At 45.4% G+C, this 25,765-nt stretch overlaps 1 protein-coding gene across 1 annotated transcript in view; it reads right to left on the bottom strand.

The window, feature by feature from the left end:
* LOC122945418 (GPI inositol-deacylase-like) overlaps positions 1-25,765 on the bottom strand; it is a 657,393-nt gene that overhangs the window by 365,834 nt on the left and 265,794 nt on the right. Inside the window, exon 5 of the mRNA XM_044304488.1 lies at positions 1,897-2,057. Coding sequence (XP_044160423.1) covers positions 1,897-2,057 — 161 coding nt within the window. The remainder of the gene's footprint in view (positions 1-1,896; positions 2,058-25,765) is intronic.

Raw genomic sequence — 25,765 nt, 5'->3', positions numbered from 1 at the left:
CCCATAACTGTCTTATAGGTTTGTCTCCAAGTGATGTGTGTGGGCTCATGTTTTGCAGGAATAGCCGTAGTTTTTGCCAAAACCATTTTGCGGTGTGTAAGGCTTAATCATAACTTTTTATTTAATGGGAAGCAAAGTGATGAAAAAACAGTAAATCAGACTTTATTTTTTTTGTTCCGTCATTCACCATATGAGCTTCTTTTAATATATTTTGATACTGCAGGCGTTTTCGCATATGGTGATATCCATGATGCTATTTTTTTTATTGTTTATTTAAATTTTGAGGAAAGGGGAGTGATATGATTTTTTTATTTTATTATTTTTATATTTTCAAAACCTTTACTTTTCTTTCCATTTTTGTTGGGTTCCCAATTGTACCTCAACTTACAATCATCAGATTGCAATTTGTATAGAATAATGCATGCTCCATTATTCTATACAGAAGTCACTATCTTACAGTTTGGAGCTGCCACTTGCTGGCCTGAACTGTAATATACAAGTACTGGAAGTCTAGTACAGGCTCAGGTTCATTACTAAGTATGACCAAATTCCCTGATCTCCACCCTGTTATCTGAGAGGTTAAATGTCCGCGGTCGTTATTACTGCCAATCGTGGACATTAGCTGCGGGTGTCTGCCGTATGAAACAGCAGTCACCCAGCGGCTATGGTACTTGCTCCGCTCTAAAGCAGGCACCGTCTTTAAAGACTCAACATGCACCGTACATGTTCAGTGAGGAGGGGTTAAGCTAATGAACCTAATTTCCTAAAAAAAAAAAAAAGGCATTACAGAAGTGATAAAATAATAAATTAGACATCATTTTGAAAACTGCAAGTTTTTCCAAATTTTCGGTAAATTTCAGAACAGGGACAAATTTGAGTGATAAACAATTCATGTATAGCTTTGCAGAGTATATCTTAATCTAATATATAAAGCTGAGTGTATGTCCACTAAAGGAATCTGGCCAATGAGTTAAATACGGGGGGGGGGGGGGGGCCGCACTGGCCACCAATGAGTTAAATACAGGGGAGGGAGGGGGGGGGTCTGCTCCCTCCTGCCTGGCAGCACCTGATCTCTTACAGGGGGCTATGATATGCACAATTAACCCCTTACAGGGGGATCACAGCCCCCTGTAAGAGATCGGGTGCTGCCAGGAAGCAGGGGGCAGTCATGTACACAGTTCTTTTAGTATATTCTAACTTGAAGCATCCCCATCACCATGAGAAAAACTGTTATGCAGACGGATCCGTTCTGGACGGATGCAAGCGTTTGCATTATAGGAGCGGATCCGTCTGTGCAGACACCAGACGGATCCGCTCCGAACGCAAGTGTGAAAGTAGCCTTAGACCAGGCCTCAGCTCAGCTAATGCATTTTTTTGGGAATATCACTGTTTTGGGGGTGGGGTGCTGTAGATGTCACTGTTATAGTGGATAGTGCATCTTTTAACAACACACACAAACATTAAATGAAATAGATTAAATATACCAGAGCGAAGCCAGGTCCTTCAGCTAGTGCAATATACAATAAAATTAACTGTTTCAACACTGCCTTTTCTTACCCAGATTAGTAATATCCCAGCCAGCACTCTGTCCATGGTAGACGCTGCAGGGGGAAGGAGCGAACTCCACAATCAGGCAAAGAAGATGATCCTGGCCATCATATCTTGCTTTCAAAGTTTATGCTTTTCCACAGAATACATAGTGTATACACTGTATTGTGTGAAAACTAATTAAAAGCAAGATATGATTGCCAGGATCATATTCTTTATCTTACCCTCGGACAGGCCATTAGCAAAGTTACTCATCATTATCACAAGTGCATATAAAATTTTGCAAAGTTCGTATAGATCTAATAAAAAAACAGGTCAAGTTCACTAAGACACTTAAAACTGTATTACCACAACAGACAAGGCACTGTTCTTGATATTTAGTGATGACAAAAATGTCAATCCTGATCGAACTTGGTAATCCCGAAATCCACCGGCAACAGAAAGTATAGTTGTATTTTGAAGCCGATTTGCATTCAAATTCCAATAATCATTCACTAAGGCATAAAATTCTGTTAAAATAAGGACAGTAATACAAATTAGAACAAAAAAAAAAAAACAAGCAGAGGGACAATTTGATGCAAAATGCTAAACTTTACAGTTAAAGGGGCTGTCTCATCTCAATAGAACAGGTGCAGATCTTTCCCTTATACCTAATCCCTTTGGCGGCACCAATCCAGGTTTCGGCTCACAATCACTTCCATATAGTTAATTTTTCAATTATGCCTCTGTAACCTTTTCTTCTTAATTAAACAGACGCAAATTTCATGCATAATTCTAGCAGTTACTTCCACCGCTGTAATGAGGAAATGCAGGTGCACAAAAACAGTACCAGCTGCACTGGTAGCTGGTTTTCACGGGAGCAAGCACGAATATATTTTAGCTCATGAACAGCCACCTCATCAGTACAGAATCCGCTCTGCTCCAATATCCCTGAGGCTGCTAATGATTCTATTACACTAGCAATCTCAGGAGTGTGAATGCACAGTCAAGGGGGAAGGTTGCATTCTCCCTGCCCTGCTGGCTGTGCCTTCAATCTTGAATTTCAGCTCCACCCCCTGCAAGCAGGGAATTGAAGCCCGATTGCCGTGAGGGAGACAGGAAATTGCAAGGTGAGACAACCCCTTTAAAACTTTAGACTACGTTCATTTTTAACCCTTTAGTGACATACATTTTAGTCTTAAAGGGGTTATCAAACACTAGAATTGAACAGACCTCTCCAGAATTAAATCCCTGGACAAGCAGCGGAGTTCATACTTGTTTCATCCCCGCCGCTGAATTCTGGCTGCATTGCTCTATGGCAGCCTCTGCATGTCTCAAGTTTCTACGAATGAACATACTGTTGACGGCACCAAGTGAAAGATGCAGCTAATCACTGGCCCCAATGGTGACCGCTCATCCATGTGGACCGCGACCCAGTGACGTAACGCATGGGTGACAGGTCACCGCTGCGGTCAGTGATTGGCTGCAGTGGTCATGTGACCATACAACAGGAAGTTAATTTTAAAGACACCTGTGACCTGTGGAGGCTGCTGTGGAGTGATGCAGCCAGAATCCAGCAGCAGGTACCAGGTAACAATGAAAATCACCATTCTGAAGGGGTAACCCCTTTAAGGACCAGTAGAATATTTAGCCCTTCAGTATTCCATTAGTCATAACTACTTTTTATTTCATCTTCAATTTAGCTATATGAGACCTTGAATTTTGCATGACGAGGGTGTAAAATGAGAAAATTCTCAACACCTATTTCAGTCTTGCCCCTGAACCATGCATCCCTGTGAAGAAGCCCAGTTGTCATACTGGATCATTTTGTAAAACTAAGTAAAAACTATGATTTATGCTGACAGTCACAGAGAAAATGCCATTTCTTTTAATTCGCTGAACATTTCCCATCTGTCAAAAGTATATCAGATGTCCCTCTCTAATGAGAGTCATCATTATTACTGCAGAGTGTAACAGACATCAGTAGAGAAGCATTCTGCATGTTTTATGCTAAGGATTCAGTATGGACAGAAAGGCATTCCATCACAGAATTCCGTAATGACCTATGGTAACAGAATCCATATCAGAATTGTAATAACACCTGAACCCCCGAATTTATAAAACACAAGTTCACTCATCCCGACCTATAGCTCAGGGGTAACATTGCTGCATTGTTAACCAAAGGTTTTTAGGTTTGAGACCCAATAGAAACCATAATAACAAAAGTGTAGCTAGGAGACAAATTTAAATGTTGTTTGATTTTTATGGCTGACTTTCCTCACTGGTCAGTGTCAAAACAAATTTTAGAGATCCTATGAATTTGTCTGCTAAATTACATAATGAAAGAAAATCCACTGCTTAGAGCTCAGCCTATAGCTTAACCACTTCAACCCCCCTAGCTGAAACACCCTTAATGCCAGGCCACTTTTTACACTTCTGCACTACACTACTTTCACCGTTTATTGCTCAGTCATGCAACTTACCACCCAAATGAATTTTGCCTCCTTTTCTTCTCACTAATAGAGCTTTCATTTGGTGGTATTTCATTGCTGCTGACATTTTTACTTTTCTTGTTATTAATTGAAATGTAACTAAATTTTTGCCAAAAAATGACATTTTTCACTTTCAGTTGTAAATTTTTTTTTAAAAATCGACATCCATATATAAATTTTTCGCTAAATTTATTGTTCTACATGTCTTTGATAAAAAAAAAAAATGTTTGGGGAAAAAAAATGGTTTGGGGAAAAGTTATAGCATTTACAAACTATGGTACAAAAATGTGAATTTCCTCTTTTTGAAGCAGCTCTGACTTTCTGAGGTTCTACAATGCCCAGACAGTAGAAAAAAAACACAAATGACCCAATTTGGAAAGTAGACACCCTAAGGTATTAGCGGATGGGCATAGTGAGTTCATAGAACTTTTATTTTTTGTCACAAGTTAAAGGAAAATGATGATTTTATTTTTCCTTACAAAGTCTCACATTGCATTAACTTGTGCCAAAAAATAAAAACTTCCATAAACTCACTATGCCCATCATAAAATACATTGGGGTGTCTTCTTTCCAAAATGGGGTCACTTGTGGGGTAGTTATACTGCCCTGGCATTTTAGGGGCCCAAATGTGTGGGAAGTAGTTTGAAATCAAAATCTGTAAAAAATGGCCTGTGAAATCCGAAAGGTGCTCTTTGGAATGTGGGACCAATTGCCCACCTAGGCGGCAAAAAAAAGTCACACATGTGGTATCGCCGTACTCAGGAAAAGTTGGGGAATGTGTTTTGGGGTGTCATTTTATATATACCCAAGCTGGGTGAGAGAAATATCTTGGTATGATATTTATCTCACCCAGCATGGGTATATGTAAAATGACACCCCAAAACACCTTCCCCAACTTCTCCTGAGTACGGCGATACCACATGTGTGACTTTTTTGCAGCCTAGATGCGCAAAGGTGTCCAAATTCCTTTTGGATCCCAGACTTCTTCTCACGCTTTAGGGCCCCTAAAAAGCCAGGCCAGTATAAATACCCCACATGTGACCCCACTTTGGAAAGAAGACACCCCAAGGTATTCAATGAGGGGCCTGGCGAGTTCCTAGAATTTTTTTTTTTTTGTTGGCATAAGTTAGCGGAAATTGATTTTATTTTATTTTTTCTCACAAAGTCTCACTAACTTGGGACAAAAATGTCAATCTTTCATGGACTCAATATGCCCCTCAGCGAATACCTTGGGGTGTCTTCTTTCCAAAATGGGGTCATTTGTGGAATGTTTGTACTGCCCTGGCATTTGAGTGTCTCTGCAATCATTACATGTATGGCCAGCATTAGGAGTTTCTGCTATTCTCCTTATATTGCGCATACAGGTAATGAGATTTTTTTTTTTCGTTCAGCCTCTGGGCTGAAAGAAAAAAATGAGCGGCACAGATTTCTTTATTCGCATCGATCAATGTGGATGAAAAAATCTCTGCCAAAATAAAAAGGAGGGGAAAGGCGTCTGCCAGGACATAGGAGCTCCGCCCGATATCCATACCCACTTAGCTCGTATGCCCTGGCAAACCAGATTTCTCCATTCACATCAATCGATGTGGATGAATAAATCATTGCTGGGATTTTTTTTATTTTTTATATACAAAGTGTTTGCCAAAGCATATGAACACCGCCACCTCCTCAGCTCATATGCCTCAGCAAACTTATCTTTTACTGCAGAGGAAAAGCGCTGCATACACTGACTTGTGTGTAATCTGACAGTAGCGCAATGCTTCTGTCAGAATGCACATCAGTGCTGCAGCTAGTCGATCCACCTGGAAGGTAAAAAAAAAAAAAAAAAAAGAGAGAAAAAAAACGCAACGCAATAATTTTATTAACTTTATAATAACCTTTGCTTGTTTTTTTTTTACCTTTATAGGATAAACCTCTCCTTCCCCATGGGACAATGTGCAAAGCGCAAAGCGCCCAAAGATGTGGTGAAGTGCATTATGCACTTTGTCCCAGGTGAAAAGAGAGGTTTGCAGCAGCTCTGTGTGTGAATGGGCCCTAATAGCACTGTGTGCCTGTCCTGGTGAGATGTGATCCATAGGGATCATAGGCTAGGTGTACTTGTGTGTGGTACTTCCGGAAACACTCACCTAAGCATAGGGCAGGGTGGGCAGGGCAGTCAGGACAGAAATAGTGGGTGTCACGCCTTATTCCACTCCTGCTACAGGCACGACATCTTTTTCGGGGTGACGGTTGGGTTGAGGTACCAGGAACGACATTGGGGAAATGTCGCTCGTGTAGACTGCTAACTACACTGGTGGATGGGGCCACGGAACCTCCTGGATACAGGAGGTTCTCGATGATCTCTTCCTGAAATTTGAGGAAGGATCGTGTTCTCCCAGCCTTACTGTAGAGAACAAAACTATTATACAGAGCCAATTGAATTAAATATACAGACACCTTCTTATACCAGCGTCTGGTGCGTCGGGAAACTAAATACGGAGACAACATCTGGTCATTGAAGTCCACCCCTCCCATGTGAAGGTTATAGTCGTGGACTGAGAGGGGCCTTTCAATGACATGGGTTGCTCGCTCAATTTGGATTGTCGTGTCTGCGTGAATGGAGGTGAGCATGTAAACTTTACACTTGTCTCTCCATTTCACCGCAAGCAGTTCTTCTTTACACAAGGCAGCCCTCTCCCCCCTTGCAAGACGGGTGGTAACGAGCCGTTGGGGGAAGCCCGCGCGACTAGTTTGCGCGGTGCCACAGCAGCCAATCTGTTCTAGAAACAAATGCCTGAAGAGGGCCACAATTGTGTAGAAATTGTCCACATAAAGATGGTACCCCTTGCCAAATAAGGGTGACACCAAGTCCCAGACTGTCTTCCCACTGCTCCCCAGGTAGTCAGGGCAACCGACCGACTCCAGGGTCTGATCTTTTCCCTCATAGACACAAAATTTGTGGGTATAGCCTGTGGCCCTTTCACAGAGCTTATACAATTTGACCCCATACCGGGCACGCTTGCTTGGGATGTATTGTTTGAAGCCAAGGCGCCCGGTAAAATGTATTAGGGACTTGTCTACGCAGATGTTTTGCTCAGGGGTATACAAATCTGCAAATTTCTGGTTAAAGTGGTTTATGAGGGGCCGAATTTTGTGGAGCCGGTCAAAAGCTGGGTGGCCTCTGGAACGGGAGGTGGTGTTGTCGCTAAAGTGCAGGAAACGCAGGATGGTCTCAAATCGTGTCCTGGACATAGCAGCAGAGAGCATGGGCATGTGATGAATTGGGTTCGTGGACCAATATGACCGCAATTCATGCTTTTTGGTTAGACCCATGTTGAGGAGAAGGCCCATAAAAATTTTAATTTTGGAAACTTGCACTGGTTTCCACCGGAAAGGCTGGGCATAAAAGCTTCCCGGGTTGGCGGATATAAATTGAGTGGCATACCGATTTGTTTCTGCCACAACTAAGTCTAAGAGCTCCGCAGTCAAGAACAGTTCAAACAATCCCAGGGCTGAACCGATCTGAGCTGTCTCAACCCAAACTCCAGACTGGGCGGTGAAAGGGGGAACTACAGGTGCGGCTGAAGTTGGGGACTGCCAATCAGGGTTTGCCAGCACCTCAGGGATTCTAGGTGCTCTACGGTCCTGTCTGTGTGTTGGCTGCGACGGGGTAACTACTGCACGTGCCACCGTACCAGCTTCAACTGCCCTTCTGGTGCTCGCCACTTCACCATGTTGTACGGCAGTGCTGGTACTAGGTCCAGGATGGGCTGCGCTGCTGGTGTATGCCTCACCACGTAATCCGACAGCGCCAGCCCCACTCTGCTGCCCTTGAAGCGGATCCTGCGCAACCTGTGGTCTAGCGACACAGGGCCGGGAACGCCTGGTGCTATCAGTGACCTCAACCTCCTCGTCCGAACTTTGAGTCAGACTGCCACTGCTTTCTACAGGTTCATATTCTGACCCGCTAGATTCATCAGATGAGGGTTCCCAGTCCTCATCCGACTGGGTCAGAAGCCTGTAGGCCTCTTCAAAAGAATACCCCGTTTGACATCTGGGCTACTAAATTTAGAGGTATTCCTTGAGACTACCCAAGAAAAAAAGCAAGCCTGTCTTACAAATGGGAGGCTAGCGAAGTACCGGAGGCCGCTGCGGTTGATAAAAAATATCAAAACTGATTTTTTTTTTATCGCCGCAGCATTTGTGAAGTGAAAATTTTTTGTCACTGCAGCGGGGCGGGCGTGGGTGAACGCACGTGTGGGCGACCGATCAGCCCTGATCGGGCAAACACTGCGTTTTTCGTGGAGGGCGAGCTAAGGTGACACTAATACTATTTTAGATCTGACTGAGATCAGTTTTGATCACTTACAGATACTATAAAAGTACAAATGCTGATTAGCGATACGCTAAACACCGAATCAGTGACTGCGGTGCAGTGGGCTGAGTGCTAAACGATCGCTAACTACCTAACCAAGGGGCCTAAACTATCCTAAAACCTAACAGTCAATACCAGTGGAAAAAAAATGTGACAGTTTATACTGATCAATTTTTTCCCTTTCACTATGTGATTGACAGGGGCGATCAAGGGGTGATCAAAGGGTTAATTGGGGTGTAGGGGGGTGATCTGGGGCTATGTGTGGTGTTTGGTGCTACTAACTGTGAAGCCTGCTCCTCTGCTAGAACCAACCGACCAAAAGGACCAGCAGAGGAGCAGGGAAGCCATTTATATCATATTTACTAATACGATGTGTTAGATGGCTTGTGATTTGTTATTTAAAAAATCGCCAGCCTGCCAGCCACGATCATTGGCTGGCAGGCTGGTGACGAAATTGTGCTTGTTCATTTGCCGGCCCGCGATGCGCGGGCCGGCTCAGTCCGAAGTCTCGTGAGATGACGCACGGATGCGTCCAGGAGGAATGAATCGACCGCCTCCCGGACGCATCCGTGCATTACATGGTCCGGAGGCGGTTAAAGGGGTTATTAGAGTTATTTTTTTGTTCTTTTTATGTACTTAACTAGGCAAATATAACAACTTTACAATTAACTCACTTTATCTGCAGTGCCTGGTTTATCAGATTTGACTGAGGGTCACATGAACTGTGATGTCAGCTTCTATCCCTGTTCTGATAAAGTTTGTTGCACAAGCCTGTAAATGAGACATCACTGTGCTGGCCACGCCCCCCTTCACTGCCGGGCTGTCTGCTCTCTCCTAGGATTCTTAACCCCTTCAGCTGCACAGACTGGGTAGCTGCAGGCAGTGAGGAGACTATTCTGGGCACGGGAGCTGACAGACTAGAGAGAGCATTACACAAGAAGGTAGGGGGAAGATCCTGTGTGCATTAGCAGTGTCATTATACAGCTGGGACTTGTAGTTCTACACATAAAAGTTGCTGTTGATTCTCCCAGCACTCAGGGCAGCTCTTGTATCCACTCCCTTAGCAGTGCAGGGGGAGGGGCAGAGATTGTTTTTATTGCATGTAAGCAAGGGCCAGAAGAGAACCAGGAAAATGAGGAAATATATATATTTTTTTGCCTGAAACTTGCTTAGCTTAGTTATATATTCCTGCCCATCAGATTTTTAGTGCTATACATTCATTTTTCATAACTCTGACAACCCCTTTAAAGGTAAGGATGTGGTTTACAAACCAGTAACTTTTAAGATTCAATTAAAACATTAAAGAAAGTTATATTTTTAAACCCTAGCTAGGAAGACAAATTGAAAGTATGTTTCATTTTGATGTATGACTTTCCTCACTGGTGAGCGTCAGAGTCTGCTGTATCACATAGTGAAAGAACATCCACAACTATTTAGAGCTAAGTCTATAGTTCAATGGTAAGGTTTCTGGCTTACAAAAAACTGTCTTTAGGTTCAAGACCCAATAGAAACCGTAAACAAAAAATAGAACACTAGCTAGGAGACAAATGCAAATGATGTTTGACTTTGACATCTGACTTTTCTCACCAGTCTGCACAGATAAATTTTAGATATAATGTGTATTTGCTGCTAAATCACATAGCAAAAAAAAAAAAGCACTCTGAGGCGGGGCTAAATGGTCTGAGCACTGCTCTGTAACACCCCCTGTGCTCTGAACACTCCCTCCTCCCCTTGATCGACAGGGTGCAAGAAATAGTTTTTGGAAATAATATATGCATTATATTGTATAGATTATGAAGGATTTATTTGTGTGAATCAGAGACAGGAAGGTGACTGAATTTATGTATACTTCATTAGTATGTAACTAGCTCCTTTTGTCTTACACTGATTCTAACAGATAAAGGTCTTGGAATATCTTGTATCTCTTACATATGCGTATTGGTAGAGAACAAAAGGAACCAAAAATGTGTGAATAAGAGCAGTGTCATAAAATGGTAAAATAACTGGTTGACCAACATTCTGGGAAGGCACACAGACTCTTAGACAACCAATATGGGGCGTTGACAAGGAAAGGGAGTGTTGTTAACTTTCAAGAGATAAAAGATCCATGCTTTGGGGGATATGGGGAGCAGCTGAAGGAGAAGGCTTGAAAGTAACTGGGGGAGCTGCCACAAAGAGAGGACTGAAGAGGGCAGAGGAGAAACAAGGATCGAAGGGCCATGTTTGGTAACTATAAACGGTAAGGAATGTTAATGTTGAGAGTTAAAGAGGACCTTTCAAATGAAAAACATTGTGAACGATATAAGCTGCCATGGAGAGTGGCACCCGGGGATCTCACTGCACTTACTATAACCCCTTGGCGCCGCTCCGTTCTCCCGGTATATTCACTCACTAAGTTATAGTAGGCAGTGTCTGTCCTTGTCCTGTGGGCGCTTCCTTCTCCTAGTCTGTAGCGCTGGCCAATCGCAGTGCACAGCTCACAGCCTGGGAGAGAAAAAAAACTCCCAGGCTGTGAGCTGTGCGCTGCAATTGGCCAGCGCTGCAGCCTAGGAGAAGGAGACGCCCACAGGACAAGGGCAGACAACGCCTACTATAACTTAGTGAGCGAACATACCGGAGGCTATTCCGGGAGAACGGAGCGGCGCCCAGGGGTAATAGTAAGTGCAGTGAGATCCCCGGGCGCTGCTCTCCATGGCAGCATACTTCGTTCACAATGTTTTTCGAGGTGAAAGGTCCTCTTTAACCACCTCCGGACCGCCTAACGCAGATGTGCGGTCCGGAGGTGGCAGCGCTGCGCACAGTCACGCATATACGCGTTATCTCGCGAGACGCGAGATGACGCGACTATGCGCGCGCGCATGCGCAGTTCGCGCCGGCATTTCGCACAGAAGTATTTCGTCAGCAACCTGCCAGCCAATGATCGTGGCTGGCAGGTTGCCGATTTTTTAAAAATCCAATCAAAGTGCCAGATAGCAGATCATATTTGTAAATATGATCTGTTATATGGCTGCCTGCTCCTCTGCTGGTTCTTTTCGTCGGTTGGATCCAGCAGAGGAGCAGGCTTCACAGTGAGTACACCAAACACTACACTATAGCCCCTGATCACCCCCCTGAACCCCAATTAACCCTTTGATCACCCCCGTCAATCACAAGTGAAAAGAAAAAAGTGATCAGTGCAAACTGTCACTTTTTTTTTCACTGTTATTGACCGTTAGGTTTTAGGTATAGTTTAGGTCCCTTGGTTAGGTAGTTAGCGATCAGTTAGCGCCCAGCCCACCGCACTCCGTTATTCGCTGATTAGCGTATCGCTAATCAGCATTTGTACTTTTATAGTATCTGGAAGTGATCAAAACTGATCACGGTCAGATCTATAATAGTACTAGTGTCGCCCTCCACCCAAAACGCAGTGTTTGCCCGATCAGGCCTGATCGGTCGCCCACACGTGCGTTCGCCCACGCCCGCCCCACCGCAGTGACAAAAAAAAATTTTTTTTTTGATCACTGCACATTCACTTTACACGCACTGCGGCGATAAAAAAATCAGTTTTTATATTTTTTATCAACCGCAGCGGCCTCCGGTACTTCGCTAGCCTCCCCTTTGTAAGACAGGCTTGCTTTTTTTTTCTTGGGTAGTCTCAGGGAATACCCCTAAATTTAGTTGCCCACATGTCTAACAGGGGGTATTCTTCTGAAGAGGCCTACAGGCTTCTGATCCAGTCGGATGAGGAGTGGGAACCCTCATCTGATGCATCCAGCGGGTCAGAATACGAACCTGTAGAAAGCAGTGGCTCTCTGACCCAAAGTTCGGACGAGGAGGCTGAGGTCCCTGATACCACCAGGCGTACCCGGCCCCGTGTCGCTAGACCGCAGGTTGCGCAGGATCCGCTTCAAGAGCAGCAGAGTGGGGCTGGTGCTGTCGGATTACGTGGTGAGGCATACACCAGCAGCCCAGCCCTCCCTGGACCTAGTACCAGCACTGCCGTACAACCTGGTGAAGTAGCGAGCACCAGAAGGGCAGTTGAAGCTGGTACGGTGGCACGTGCAGTAGTGACCCCGTCGCAGCCACCGCAAAGACGTGCCCGTAAAGCCCCTAGAATCCCAGAGGTGCTGGCAAACCCTGATTGGCAGTCCCCAACTTCAGCCGCACCTGTAGTTTTCCCTTTCACTGCCCAGTCTGGAGTTCGGGTTGAGACGGCTCAGATCGGTTCGGCCCTGGGATTTTTTGAGCTGTTCTTGACTGCGGAGCTTTTAGACATAGTTGTGGCCGAAACAAACAGGTATGCCACACAATTTATCACCGCTAACCCGGGAAGCTTTTATGCCCAGCCTTTCCGGTGGAAACCAGTCCAAGTTTCCGAACTTAAAACTTTTCTGGGCCTCCTCCTCAACATGGGCCTGACAAAAAAGCATGAATTGCGGTCATATTGGTCCACGAACCCGATTCATCACATGCCCATGTTCTCTGCTGCCATGTCCAGGGCACGTTTTGAGGCCATCCTGCGGTTCCTGCACTTTAGTGACAACACCGCCTCCCGTCCCAGGGGCCACCCTGCTCCACAAAATTCGGCCCCTCATAGACCATTTCAACCAGAAATTTGAAGATATTTATACCCCAGAGCAAAACATCTGCATAGACGAGTCCCTGATACATTTTACCGGGCGCCTTGGCTTCAAACAGTACATCCCAAGCAAGCGCGCCCGGTATGGGGTCAAATTGTATAAGCTCTGTGAAAGGGCCACAGGCTATACCCACAAATTTCGGGTCTATGAGGGAAAAGATCAGACCCTGGAGCCGGTCGGTTGCCCTGACTACCTGGGGAGCAGTGGGAAGACAGTTTGGGACTTGGTGTCACCCTTATTCGGCAAGGGGTACCATCTTTATGTGGACAATTTTTACACAAGTGTGGCCCTCTTTAGGCATTTGTTTCTAGAACGGATTGGCGCCTGTGGTACCGCGCGAACTAGTCACGCGGGCTTCCCCCAACGGCCCGTTACCACCCGTCTTGCAAGGGGGCAGAGGGCCGCACTGTGTAACGAAGAACTGCTCGCGGTGAAATGGAGAGACAAGCGTGACGTTTACATGCTCTCCTCCATTCACGCAGACACAACAATACAAATTGAGCGAGCAACCCGTGTCATTGAAAAGCCCCTCTCAGTCCACGACTATAACCTCCACATAGGAGGGGTCGACTTCAATGACCAGATGTTGTCTCCGTATTTAGTTTCCCGACGCACCAGACGCTGGTATAAGAAGGTGTCTGTATATTTAATTCAATTGGCTCTGCAGTAAGGCTGGGAGAACTGGATCCTTCCTCAAATTTCAGGAAGAGATGATCGAGAACCTCCTGTATCCAGGAGGTTCCGTGGCCCCAACCACCAGTGTAGTTAGCCGTCTACACGAGCGACATTTCCCCAATGTCGTTCCTGGTACCTCAACCCAACCGTCACCCCGAAAAAGATGTCGTGTCTGTAGCAGGAGTGGAATAAGGCGTGACACCCGCTATTTCTGTCCTGACTGTCCGGACCACCCTGCCCTATGCTTTGGAGAGTGTTTCCGGAAGTACCACTCACAGGTACACTATTAGCATAGGGATCATCTCACCAGGACAGGCACACAGGGCTATTAGGGCCCATTCACTCACTGCTGCTGCAAACGTCTCCTTTCACATGGGACAAAGTGCATAACGCACTTCGCCACATCTTTGGGCGATTTGCGCTTTGCACATTGACCCATGGGGAAGGAGAGGTTTGTTCTATAAAGGTAAAAAAAAACAAAAAGAAAAAAATAAAAAAAACACCAGTAAGCAAACACGTTAATGTTCAGTTTAAAAAGTTAAAGTTTATATGTTCTGTTGCAAAGTTAATAAAATTATTGCGTTGCGGCCTGGTTTTTTCTTTTTTTTTTTTTTTTTCTTTTTTTACCTTCCAGGTGGACCAACCGATTGACTAGCTGCAGCACCGATGTGCATTCTGACAGAAGCATTGCGCTGCTGTCAGATTACACGCAAGTCGGTGTATGCGGCGCTGCAAGACGGGATTTTCTCCTCTGCAGTGACAGATACGTTTGCCGAGGCATACGAGCTGAGGAGGAGGCGGCGTTCCTATGCTTTGGCAAGCACTTTGTATATATATATATATTAAAAAAAATAAAAATCCCGGCAATGATTTATTCATCCACATCGATTGATGTGAATGGAGAAATCTGGTTTGCCAGGGCATACGAGCTAAGTGGGTATGGATGTAGGGCGGAGCTCCTATGTCCTGGCAGACGCCTTTCCCCTCCATTTTTTTTTTTGGCAGAGATTTTTTCATCCACATTGATCGATGCGAATGAAGAAATCTGTGCCATTCATTTTTTTCTTTCAGCCCAGAGGCTGAAAGGGAAAAAAAATCTCATTACCTGTATGCTCAATATAAGGAGAATAGCAGAAACTCCTAATGCTGGCCATACATGTAATGATTGCGGAGACCCTCAAATGCCAGGGCAGTACAAACACCCCACAACTGACCCCATTTTGGAAAGAAGACACCCCAAGGTATTCGCTGAGGGGCATATTGAGTCCATGAAAGATTTAAATTTTTGTCCTAAGTTAGCGGAAAGTGAGACTTTGTGAGAAAAAAAAAAAAATCAATTTCCGCTAACTTATGCAAAAAAAATAAAAAATTCTATGAACTTGCCAGGCCCCTCATTGGATACCTTGGGGTGTCTTCTTTCCAAAGTGGGGTCACATGTGGGGTATTTATACTGCCCTGGCTTTTTAGGGGCCCTAAAGCGTGAGAAGAAGTCTGGGATCCAAATGTCTAAAAATGCCCTCCTAAAAGGAATTTGGGCCCCTTTGCGCATCTAGGCTGCAAAAAAGTGTCACACATCTGATATCGCCGTACTCAGGAGAAGTTGGGGAATGTGTTTCGAGGTGTCATTTTACATATACCCATGCTGGGTGAGAAAAATATCTTGGTCAAATGCCAACTTTGTATAAAAAAATGGGAAAAGTTGTCTTTTGCCAAGATATTTCTCTCACCCAGCATGGGTATATGTAAAATGACACCCCAAAACACATTCCCCAACTTCTCCTGAGTACGGCGATGCCAGATGTGTGACACTTTTTTGATGTCAAGGTGGGCAAAGGGGCACATATTCCAAAGTGCACCTTTCGGATTTCACCGGTCATTTTTTACAGATTTTGATTGCAAAGTACTTCTCACACATATGGGCCCCTAAATTGCCAGGGCAGTATAACTACGCCACAAGTGACCCCATTTTGGAAAGAAGACACCCCAAGGTATTCCGTGAGGGGCATGGCGAGTTCCTAGAATTTTTTATTTTTTGTCGCAAGTTAGTGGAATATGAGACTTTGTAAGGAGAAAAGAGAAAAAAAAAATCATCATTTTCCGCTAACTTGTGACAAAAAATTAAAAATTCGAGGAACTCGCCATGCCCCTCACGGAATACCTTTGGGTGTCTTCTTTCCAAAATGGGGTCACTTGTGGCGTAGTTATACTGCCCTGGCAATTTAGGGGCCCAAATGTGTGAGAAGTACCTTGCGATCAAAATGTGTAAAAAATGGCCTGCAAAATCTGAAAGGTGCACTTTGGAATATGTGCCCCTTTGCCCACCTTGGCAGCAAAAAAGTGTCACATTTGGTATCGCCGTACTCAGGAGAAGTTGGGCAATGTGTTTTGGGGGGTCATTTTACATATACCCATGCTGGATGAGAGAAATATCTTGGCAAAAGACAACTTTTCCCATTTTTTTATACAAAGTTGGCATTTGACCAAGATATTTTTCTCACCCAGCATGGGTATATGTAAAATGACACCCCAAAACACATTCCCCAACTTCTCCTGAGTACGGCGATACCAGATGTGTCACACTTTTTTGCTGCTAAGGTGGGCAAAGGGGCACATATTCCAAAGTGCACCTTTTGGATTTCACCGGTCATTTTTTACACATTTTGATTGCAAAGTTCTTCTCACACATTTGGGCCCCTAAATTGCCAGGGCAGTATAACTACCCCACAAGGTATTCTGTGAGGGGCATGGTGAGTTCCTAGAATTTTTTATTTTTTGTCGCAAGTTAGTGGAATATGAGACTTTGTAAGAAAAAATAAAAAATAAAAAAATCATCATAATTTTCCGCTAACTTGTGACAAAAAATAAAAAGTTCTATGAACTCACTATGTCCATCAGCGAATACCTTAGGGTGTCTACTTTCCGAAATGGGGTCATTTGTGTTTTCTACTGTTTGGGCATTGTAGAACCTCAGGAATCATGACAGGTGCTCAGAAAGTCAGAGCTGTTTCAAAAAGCGGAAATTCACATTTTTGTACCATAGTTTGTAAATGCTATAACTTTTACCCAAACCATTTATTTTTTTTTTTGCCCAAACATTTTTTTTATCAAAGACATGTAGAACAATAAATTTGGCAAAAAATTTATATATGGATGTCGTTTTTTTTGCTAAATTTTACAGCTGAAAATGAAAAATGTCATTTTATTGCAAAAAAATCGTTACATTTTGATTAATAACAAAAAAGTAAAAATGCCAGCAGCAATGAAATACCACCAAATGAAAGCTCTATTAGTGAGAAGAAAAGGAGGTAAAATTCATTTGTATGGTAAGTTGCATGACCGAGCGATAAACGGTGAAAGTAGTGTAGTGCCTTAGTGTAAAAAGTGCTCTGGTCATGAAGGGGGTTTCACCTAGCGGGGCTGAAGTGGTTAAAGTAGCATTATATTGTATCCTAGAATTGCAAGTAACTGTAATTATTGTTGTATACAATACACTTTTTGTTTTATATGTTTGATTTATTGCATTCAACCTTCGAATCAGACCCAGTAAGAGTGTGTACTATATATATATATATATATATATATATATATATATATATATATATATATATATTATTTTATTTTATATTTATATATAATAATTTCTTACAAGTGCTAGACATGCTGAGGGCAGAGCTGTGTGCTAGCAAGTAAATATCATATATACTATAGCTTCACCACACTGAGATATGTTCAGAAAGCTAATTACATATTACTGCTTTATTCACAAGCACAATGTATGATTATACAGACACCAGTAATATGTCTAAGCTTATTAGCATGGGAAAAACAAACATACATCTCTATGTGGTAATGCTAACAACTTTAACAATGTTTGTAAAATCAGTTTTATATACCTTGAGGAGTGTAGTTTCTAAAATGGGGTCATTTTTGGGTGGTTTCTATTATGTAAGCCTCAAAAAGAGACCTCAGAACTGAACTGGTCCTTAAAAAGTGGGTTTTGAAAATTTTACGAAAAAATTAAAGATTTGCTTCCAAACTTCTAAGCCTTCTAACGTCCCCAAAAAATAAAATGTAATTTTCAAAATGATCCAAACATGAAGTAGACATATGGGGAATGTAATTACTATTTTTGGAGGTATTACTATCTATTATAAAAGTAGAGAAATTAAAATTATGAAATTTGCAAATGTTTCAAAATTTGGGGTAAATTTGGTATTTTTTCTGAATAAATTAATTTTTTTCACTCATTTTTACCACTGTCATGAAGTACAATATGTGACGAGAAAACAATCTCAGAATGGCATGTATAAGTAAAAACTTTTTAAAGTTATTATCACAAAGTGACATGTCAGATTTGCATAAAATGGCCTAGGTAGGAAGGTGAAAACAGGCCCGGGGTTGAAGGGTGTAGGAGAGTCCCCGGAATAATAATGGACGAACGATACGTGCCACCAGAGGTCCTGGCCTCTGTGGAGTAAGAACCGGATCATTGCGGTTACAGCGGCGAATGCTGCTGGTGCAGCGTGTCCGGGCCGGTTCTTACTGGGAACAGGTAAAGAGCTGGGGGGGGTGCCTGTTGCCCACGGCCAGCCCAGGTTTTTGGTGGAGCTGGGCCTTTAAAGAACCCAGCCTGCTGAAGGTAAGGGTGGGGTGTGTCTTGCTATGCTGGAGATTTCCACAGACAGAGTCAGTGCTGGTGAAGGAGAGTCTGGGCGCAGCACACATTGAAGGATAGCCCTGGGACCTGTGGTGCTATGAGCCGAAGGGGCTCTGGCCTGAGGAAGACAAAGGCAGGTAGCTTACAAGTCTGCAGAACTGCTGTTTATTTTCTATGGAAGGACGTTTGTTCTATGCACTGTGTGGTCTGCACATTGCCTGTTATGCCTTTGGTGTGAATAAAGTCACAGTGTATCACAAAGACTGTCTATGATTGCCTCAATACTGCCACCGCTAGCGTAGCCTACCACAAGAACATCCCCACAATTGGTGGCTTGGAGCGGGCATTCCTGCAGTGAGGCAGGGCTGAGGCAAAAGTTGTGTTGGACTGCATGTCATATCAGGCCTGCAAGTTTTATGGTTCCTGACAAGATGGAGGAGGCCATTAAGCACCTGATTCAGAGTAATGTACAGCAGCAACAGGCATTGCAGACTCAGAGGGAAAGTAATGAGCTACAGCAAAAAAGACATGAGGAGGCTATGTGTGCACAGCAGCAAACAATCTCCTAATGCAGCAGCTGGTAGCCATGCAAGAGTCGGTGCGAACATCCCTGCAAGGAGTTTCAACTGCGACAACCCCGACTGTGTCTACCGCCAGGGACAAAGTCTGATACGCCCTGAGGAAAATGGGTCCGGAAGATGATATAGAGGCATTCCTGATGGTGTTCGAAAGAACCGCGAAGCAAGAGAGGCTGCCATTGGAGCAGGGGGCTGAGGTGGTGGTGCCTTTTCTGGTGGGGGACGCACAAAAGGGCTATTTTGACCTCAGCCGCGATGAGGCCAAGGACTATGAGAGGCTAAAAGGTGAGGTGTTGGCCAGGTTGGGGGTAAACACAGGGTGTATCAGTGGGTGTTTGCAGAGTCCCAACCCGCCCCGGTCACAAGCCTATGACTTACTTCACCTAGTAAAAAAAATGGCTTCAGCCTGAAATGTTGAGCCCTTCTCAGATTGTTGAAAGGGTCGTGGTCGACAGGTTCGTGCGTACCCTCCCGAGAGCCATACAGCACTGGGTGGGACAAGGCGATCCAGGCAACCTGGAACAACTGGTTACCCTGGTGGAGAGGTATATGGCCACTCAGGATTTGGTGCAGGACTCAGCGGTACTACCGAAGTCACGTCAGCCCCCGTTGCCGACCCGGGATCCTGAAAAAGGGATCCCACCTCATAAGGAGGGGAGTGGATCTCCAGTCCGTAGGAGGAATACCCTGGGGAGGAGGGAGGCTGCGAGGATCAGATGTTGGCCTTGTCAGGACTGGGGACATGTGGCAGCCAACTGCCCTAGGGCATCCGAACCCATGGACTGCGGGTTCACTCGCCGGTCCTCTTTTTATGCCCAACCGGTGTATATAGCTGACCCCCTGCTGGCGGCGGACACCCCTCCGGTGTGTGAAGTCGTTGTTAATGGACACTCCGTGCAGGCCCTGTTGGACTCTGGGAGCCTGGTAACTCTGGTCCATGAGTCGCTGGTAACGGAAAAACTCCCAGAAAGGCGAATCCTTACCATTGTCTGTATACATGGGGATCGCCGGGAGTATCCCACCACTAAGGTTACCCTGGCGGTGTGTGGGAAGGAGGTACCACATGTCGTCGGAGTGGGGAGACGGCTCCCTTATGCTGCAATATTGGGGAGGGACTTTTCCCCTGTTCTGGACTTTGTGGAGGAACGGGTTGCCTACCTGTGGGGAAGAAAAATGTCCGGGTCCCGAGCCCAGGACCCAGAGGCAGGGGCCCCAGCTGTAGGGGTCACCGTAGGGGAGGTAGAGTGTAACCCTGACCAGTTTCCCCTAGAAGTATTGGCGAGTGAGACAGTAGAAAGTTAGTCTATCCTGGATCTGGAGGTACCCCGAGAAACCTTCGGGACTGCACAGCTCCAGGATTTGACGTTATTGCGCGCTAGAGAAAGTGTGTCGGTGATCAATGGCGTTGCCCAGCGTCCCGGCGCTGATACCGTATTTCCTCACCTGGCCTATAACCAGGACCTGTTATATAGGGTAGACAAGGTGAGGCAGGAGGTGGTGGAACAACTGGTGGTGCCCCAGCCTTACCAGCGAATGGTCTTGGATTTAGCGCATGCGCATGTGTTGGGTGGTCATCTGGGGGTTAAGAAAACGCTGGAGTGAATTCTACAACGGTTCTATTGGCCTGGGATATATGAGGAAGTCCGGAGGTTCTGTCAGTCCTGTCCAGTGTGTCAGGTGACTAGCCCCCAACCTCAGTATCGCAGTCCACTGGTACCTATGCCCATTATAGAGGTGCCCTTCGAAAGGATCGCCATGGATCTGGTAGGCCCCATTTTTAAGTCAGCCCGAGGTCACCAACACATCCTGGTAGTGTTAGACTATGCCACTCGCTATCCGGAGGCGGTCCCATTGCGCCATACGTCGGCCAAGGTAATAGCTAAAGAGATCATGAGTATGTTTGCCCGGGTGGGGATACCAAAGGAGATTCTGACAGACCAGGGGACACCCTTTATGTCCAAAATAACAAAGGAATTGTGTAAGCTATTAAATATTAAAACACCTGCACACGTCAGTCTACCATCCCCAAACCGATGGGTTAGTAGAACGGTTTAATAAGACCCTGAAGTCCATGCTAAAAAGAGTCGTGGCTAAGGACGGGAGAGATTGGGACTTACTGTTGCCCTATGTTTTGTTTGCGGTACAGGAAGTGCCCCAGGCGTCCACGGGGTTCTCGCCCTTTGAGTTGTTATATGGGCGACATCCCCGTGGGCTACTGGATATCGCTAAGGAGGCATGGGAGCAACAGCCTACGCCTCATAAAAGTGTGATAGAGCACATAGGAAAAATGCAGGACCGAATAGGGGTCGTGTTACCAATCGTCCGTGAGCACATGGAAGCGGCACAACTGGCCCAGCGTCGGGTATATAACCGATCCGCCCAGGTAAGGACATTTCACTCGGGTGATCGAGTTCTTGTACTCGTACCCACGGTCGAGAGTAAATTCTTGGCCCGGTGGAAAGGACCCTATGAAGTTAAGGAGAAAGTGGGCCCAGTTGATTACAGGATATACCAGCCAGGGCGGCGGAAGCCCGAACAGGTATATCATGTGAATCTACTAAAGCCTTAGAGAGACAGAGAGAATTTGGTCACCAGGTGTTCCGGAGAACGCCGCTGGGGTGACGATAGGGGACGGACTGTCGACCAAACAGGCACAAGAGGTGAGAGAATTTGTTTGTCGGAATAGGGACGTATTTTCTGACCTTCCTGGACGTACCACCTTGATCGAGCATGACATGGTCACCGAGCCCCGGGTGAAAGTCCGCCTAAGACCATACCGAGTACCGGAGGCTCGGCGACAGGCCATTTCGCAGGAGGTAAGATCGATGCTACATGTAGGGGTCATAGAAGAGTCAAAGAGCGAGTGGGCTAGCCCGATTGTCCTTATTCCCAAACCGGATGGTTCATTATGGTTCTGTAATGATTTTAGGAAATTAAATGAGGTATCAAAATTTGACGCCTATCCCATGCCTCGGGTGGACGAGTTTATAGAGCGGCTGGGAAAAGCCAGGTATTTTTCGATCCTAGATCTCACTAAAGGCTACTGGCAAGTACCTCTGACGGAGGCGGCAAAGGAGAAGACGGCCTTTATCACCCCGAAGGGGCTTTTTCAGTATAGGGTGTTGCCTTTTGTGTTGCATGGTGCTCCGGCTACGTTCCAGCATCTGATGGATGTCGTCCTCAAGTCCCATCACCAGTATACCTCCGCATATCTGGATGATATAGTCGTGTTTAGCCCGGACTGGGAGGGTCATTCGTCAAAACTTCAGGCAGTGATAGATTCTCTAAGGAAGGCGGGGTTGACTGCCAACCCCAAAAAATGCTCAGTTGGACTAGAGGAAGCTCGCTATTTGGGGTATGTGATTGGACGCGGAGTCGTCATGCCCCAAGTGAATAAAGTTGAATAATCCGGAATTGGCCCAGGCCTCGTACGTCCAAGCAAGTACGGTGATTTTTGGGCCTGATTGGGTACTACATGAGGTTCATTCCCCATTTTGCCACCTTGGCAGCCCCGTTAACCGGCCTTTTGAAGGGTAGAAAGTCGGTGATGGTTCAATGGGGGGAGCAGGAGGAGGAGGTGTTCTCCCGTTTGAAGTCGGCCCTATGCGAGTCCCCGGTTCTGGTGACGCCCGACTTCAAGCGGGAGTTTGCAGTTCAAACAGATGCCTCTGGAGTAGGACTGGGGGCTGTGCTTTCCCAGGAGCTCAACGGGGAAGAGCACCCCGTGGTTTTTCTAAGCCGCAAGCTTACCCCAGCAGAAACCCGGTATAGCATTGTGGAGAGAGAGTGCCTCGCCATCAAGTGGGCACTCGAGTCTCTCAGATATTACCTTCTGGGGAGAAGGTTCCGTCTGGTGACCGACCACTCCCCTCTCCAGTGGATGAGTCTGGCTAAGGAGGGGAGCGCTCGGGTTACCAGGTGGTTCTTGTCCCTCCAGAACTTTAGGTTCACTGTTGAGCACAGGGCCGGCCACTTACAGGGGAACGCAGATGCCCTGTCCCGGGTACACTGCTGTGCATGTGTTCACCCCCTCAGGCTTGAACAGTATGTTCAAGCCCTCAGGGGTGAACAAAGGGGGGATATGTAGGAGAGTCCCTGGAATGATAATGGACGGACGATACGTGCCACCAGAGGTCCTGGCCTCGGTGGAGTAAGAACCGGATCATTGCGGTTACAGCGGCGAATGCTGCTGGCGCAGTGTGTCCGGGCCGGTTCTTACTGGGAACAGGTAAAGAGCTGGGGGGGTGCCTGTTCCCCACAGCCAGCCCAGGTTTTTGGTGGAGCTGGGCCTTTAAAGAACCCAGCCTGCTGAAGGTGGGGGTGGGGTGTGTCTTGCTGTGCTGGAGATTTCCAAAGACAGAGTCAGTGCTGGTGAAGGAGAGTCTGGGCGCAGCACACATTGAAGGATAGCCCTGGGACCTGTGGTGCTACGAGCCGAAGGGGCTCTGACCTGAGGGAGACAAAGGCAGGTAGCTTACAAGTCTGCAGAACTGCTGTTTATTTTCTATGGAAGGACTTTTGTTCTATGCACTATGTGGATATGCACCTGTGTGGTCTGCACATTGCCTGTTATGCCATTGGTGTAAATAAAGTCACAGTGTATCACAAAGACTGTCTATGATTGCCTCAATACTGCCGCCGCTATCGTAGCCTACCACAAGCACATCCCCACAAGGGGTAAAGAAAGTATGCTTTCTGCTTGACACAATATTGGAGAGGTGAGATAGAAAACATACACAGAAAGTCCATGTTTTCTTCTCCCTTTGGAAAGAAAGGGATGCAAACGAGCTCCTAACAAACTCTGCCTCTAATGGAGCAGATGTAAGACAGCTATTGTCACGGCCGTACCGAGACATACAGACGTCCCGGCAATAGTGAGTGGCAGGAGATCTGCGAGACTGGCAGAAAGTGGTTGTTTCACTGAGATTTATTGCTCTGAAGGATACAGAGTGGAATGATCCTGCCCTCCGTAGCCAGTTTTGTCAAAGGTTATCAGAGAGACTGAAGGACACTTTGGCCTTTCATCAAGCCCCAGTGTCTCTTGAGGCTGCTATGTCTCAGGCTATACGCATTGATAGACGCCTGAGAGAGAGAGATCTTGGGGCCCCCACTCTCAGGACGTTCTATCACATGATGTATCGTCCTCATCTGACACTTTGGGTGAAGTTACTCCTGGGTTTAATGTCTGGGGACAAACCCATGCAATTAAAGGAGCTACTACTGGATCCGCTTTTAAGCATACTGGTGAATGTGGAAGGGAGTGTGTTTTTTCTGCGGACAAAAGGAACATTTTATCAGAGTATGTCAATACATTAAACGGCAAAAAAAAAAAAAAAAAGGGACATTGAATTCCCATCTGACTCTTGGAGGGGTGAAAGGAGAGTCAGAAAATGTACTGGTAGTACCCAATTTCTTATCGACAGCGGGGCTGGGGTGAACTTGATTGATGCTCAGTTCGTTCGTCTGCACGGGTTGTGACTGAGGGCATTAGAAAAAAAAACATTTCCATTTTTGCTATTGATTCTGCACCCCTAACTCAGAAGTGTTTATCTCAAGTGGTGCATGATATCAGATATAGGTCCCATTCACATGTCCACAATTTCGTTCCGCACAATGTGCGGCCCGGCTCCAGAAATGCAGACACGTTCTTCCAGGTCAATAATAGGCATATTGCCATGTCAGTGTTTTGCGGATCTGGAAAACACGTTACGTACGGACGTGTTAATGGAGCCTAAGAGTGGGTGACTTTCATCAAGTATTTGTTTTGTGTTGGAGGGTCTCCCTGCTCCAGTGGTTCTGGGTTTACCATGGTTAAGCAAGCACAATCCAACCATTGATCGGCAAGCTAGACAGATTCTGGATTAGGGTGATTATTGCATTGACAATTGTCTGAATACATCTTTTTCTGTTTTAACTACTAAGACATTACCTTCATTTATATCTGATTTTGCTGATGTATTTTCTGGCTGATTTTGCTGATGTATTTTCTGAGAGTGAATGCCGCATCGGGTATATGATTGTCCTATCACCCTTATTCCAGGAGCTAAGTTGCCAAAATCTAGATTGTATAACCTTTCAGGACCTGAAAGACTGGCCATGAGATGAGAGAGTATATTGCCGAGAGTTTGGCTAATGGACACATAAGACCTTCCAAGTCTCAAGTTGCAGCAGGGTTCTTTTTTTTTTTTTTACAAAAAAAGAGGACGGAGGTCTTGGGCAGATCTGGATTTCCGTGAACTCAATCGGATTACTGTGATAGGTGGGATTAAGGCGGCTCGACTGTTCAGTAGAATGGCTGAGGTGCTGAACTGCTGGTTTTGACTCACCCAGTCAAAAAGGGAAGATTTAGAATAAAAAGGTAGCAGGCACACTCATAAATGGGATAAATAAAATGGTCTTTATTTAGTTAAAATACTAAAATTGGGTAAATGTGTTAGGAAAAGAGGTGAGTGTGGTGGTCTGGACACTTGGTACAGGTGTCAGATGGGGGGTGGCTGGTATTAGGTGATCTAGGGATGAATCCGTGGGGAACAAGAGGTAGAGCCTTTTGTGGCTGGCTCAAATAAGTGGGATAGCTTTCCCAGTGTTTGTGAAAAAATATAGTGGTGTGAGATAAAAGGATAAAAATAAAAGATGAAAAAATGAAAAATAAAAAATAAAAATGAAAAATGGGATAAAATGGAAAAAATGTGTAGTCTTATATGGTGTAGTTCGTCATCAAGTGGTCCCAAGGTAGCGCTAGAGATAAAAATTTAAAATGATGGAAAGGTACTATACATTAGGTATATATCATAATGTCCCATAAGTAGCGCTTAAAATATTGTGGGGTCTTGTATTCCTGGAAAAAATATGTATGGTTCCTG

Source organism: Bufo gargarizans, chromosome 8 (genome assembly GCF_014858855.1).
Source record: "Bufo gargarizans isolate SCDJY-AF-19 chromosome 8, ASM1485885v1, whole genome shotgun sequence".
Taxonomy (NCBI): Eukaryota; Metazoa; Chordata; class Amphibia; order Anura; family Bufonidae; genus Bufo; species Bufo gargarizans.
The sequence above is the reverse complement of the archived record's forward strand: the minus strand, read 5'-3'. Positions and strand labels throughout refer to the sequence as shown.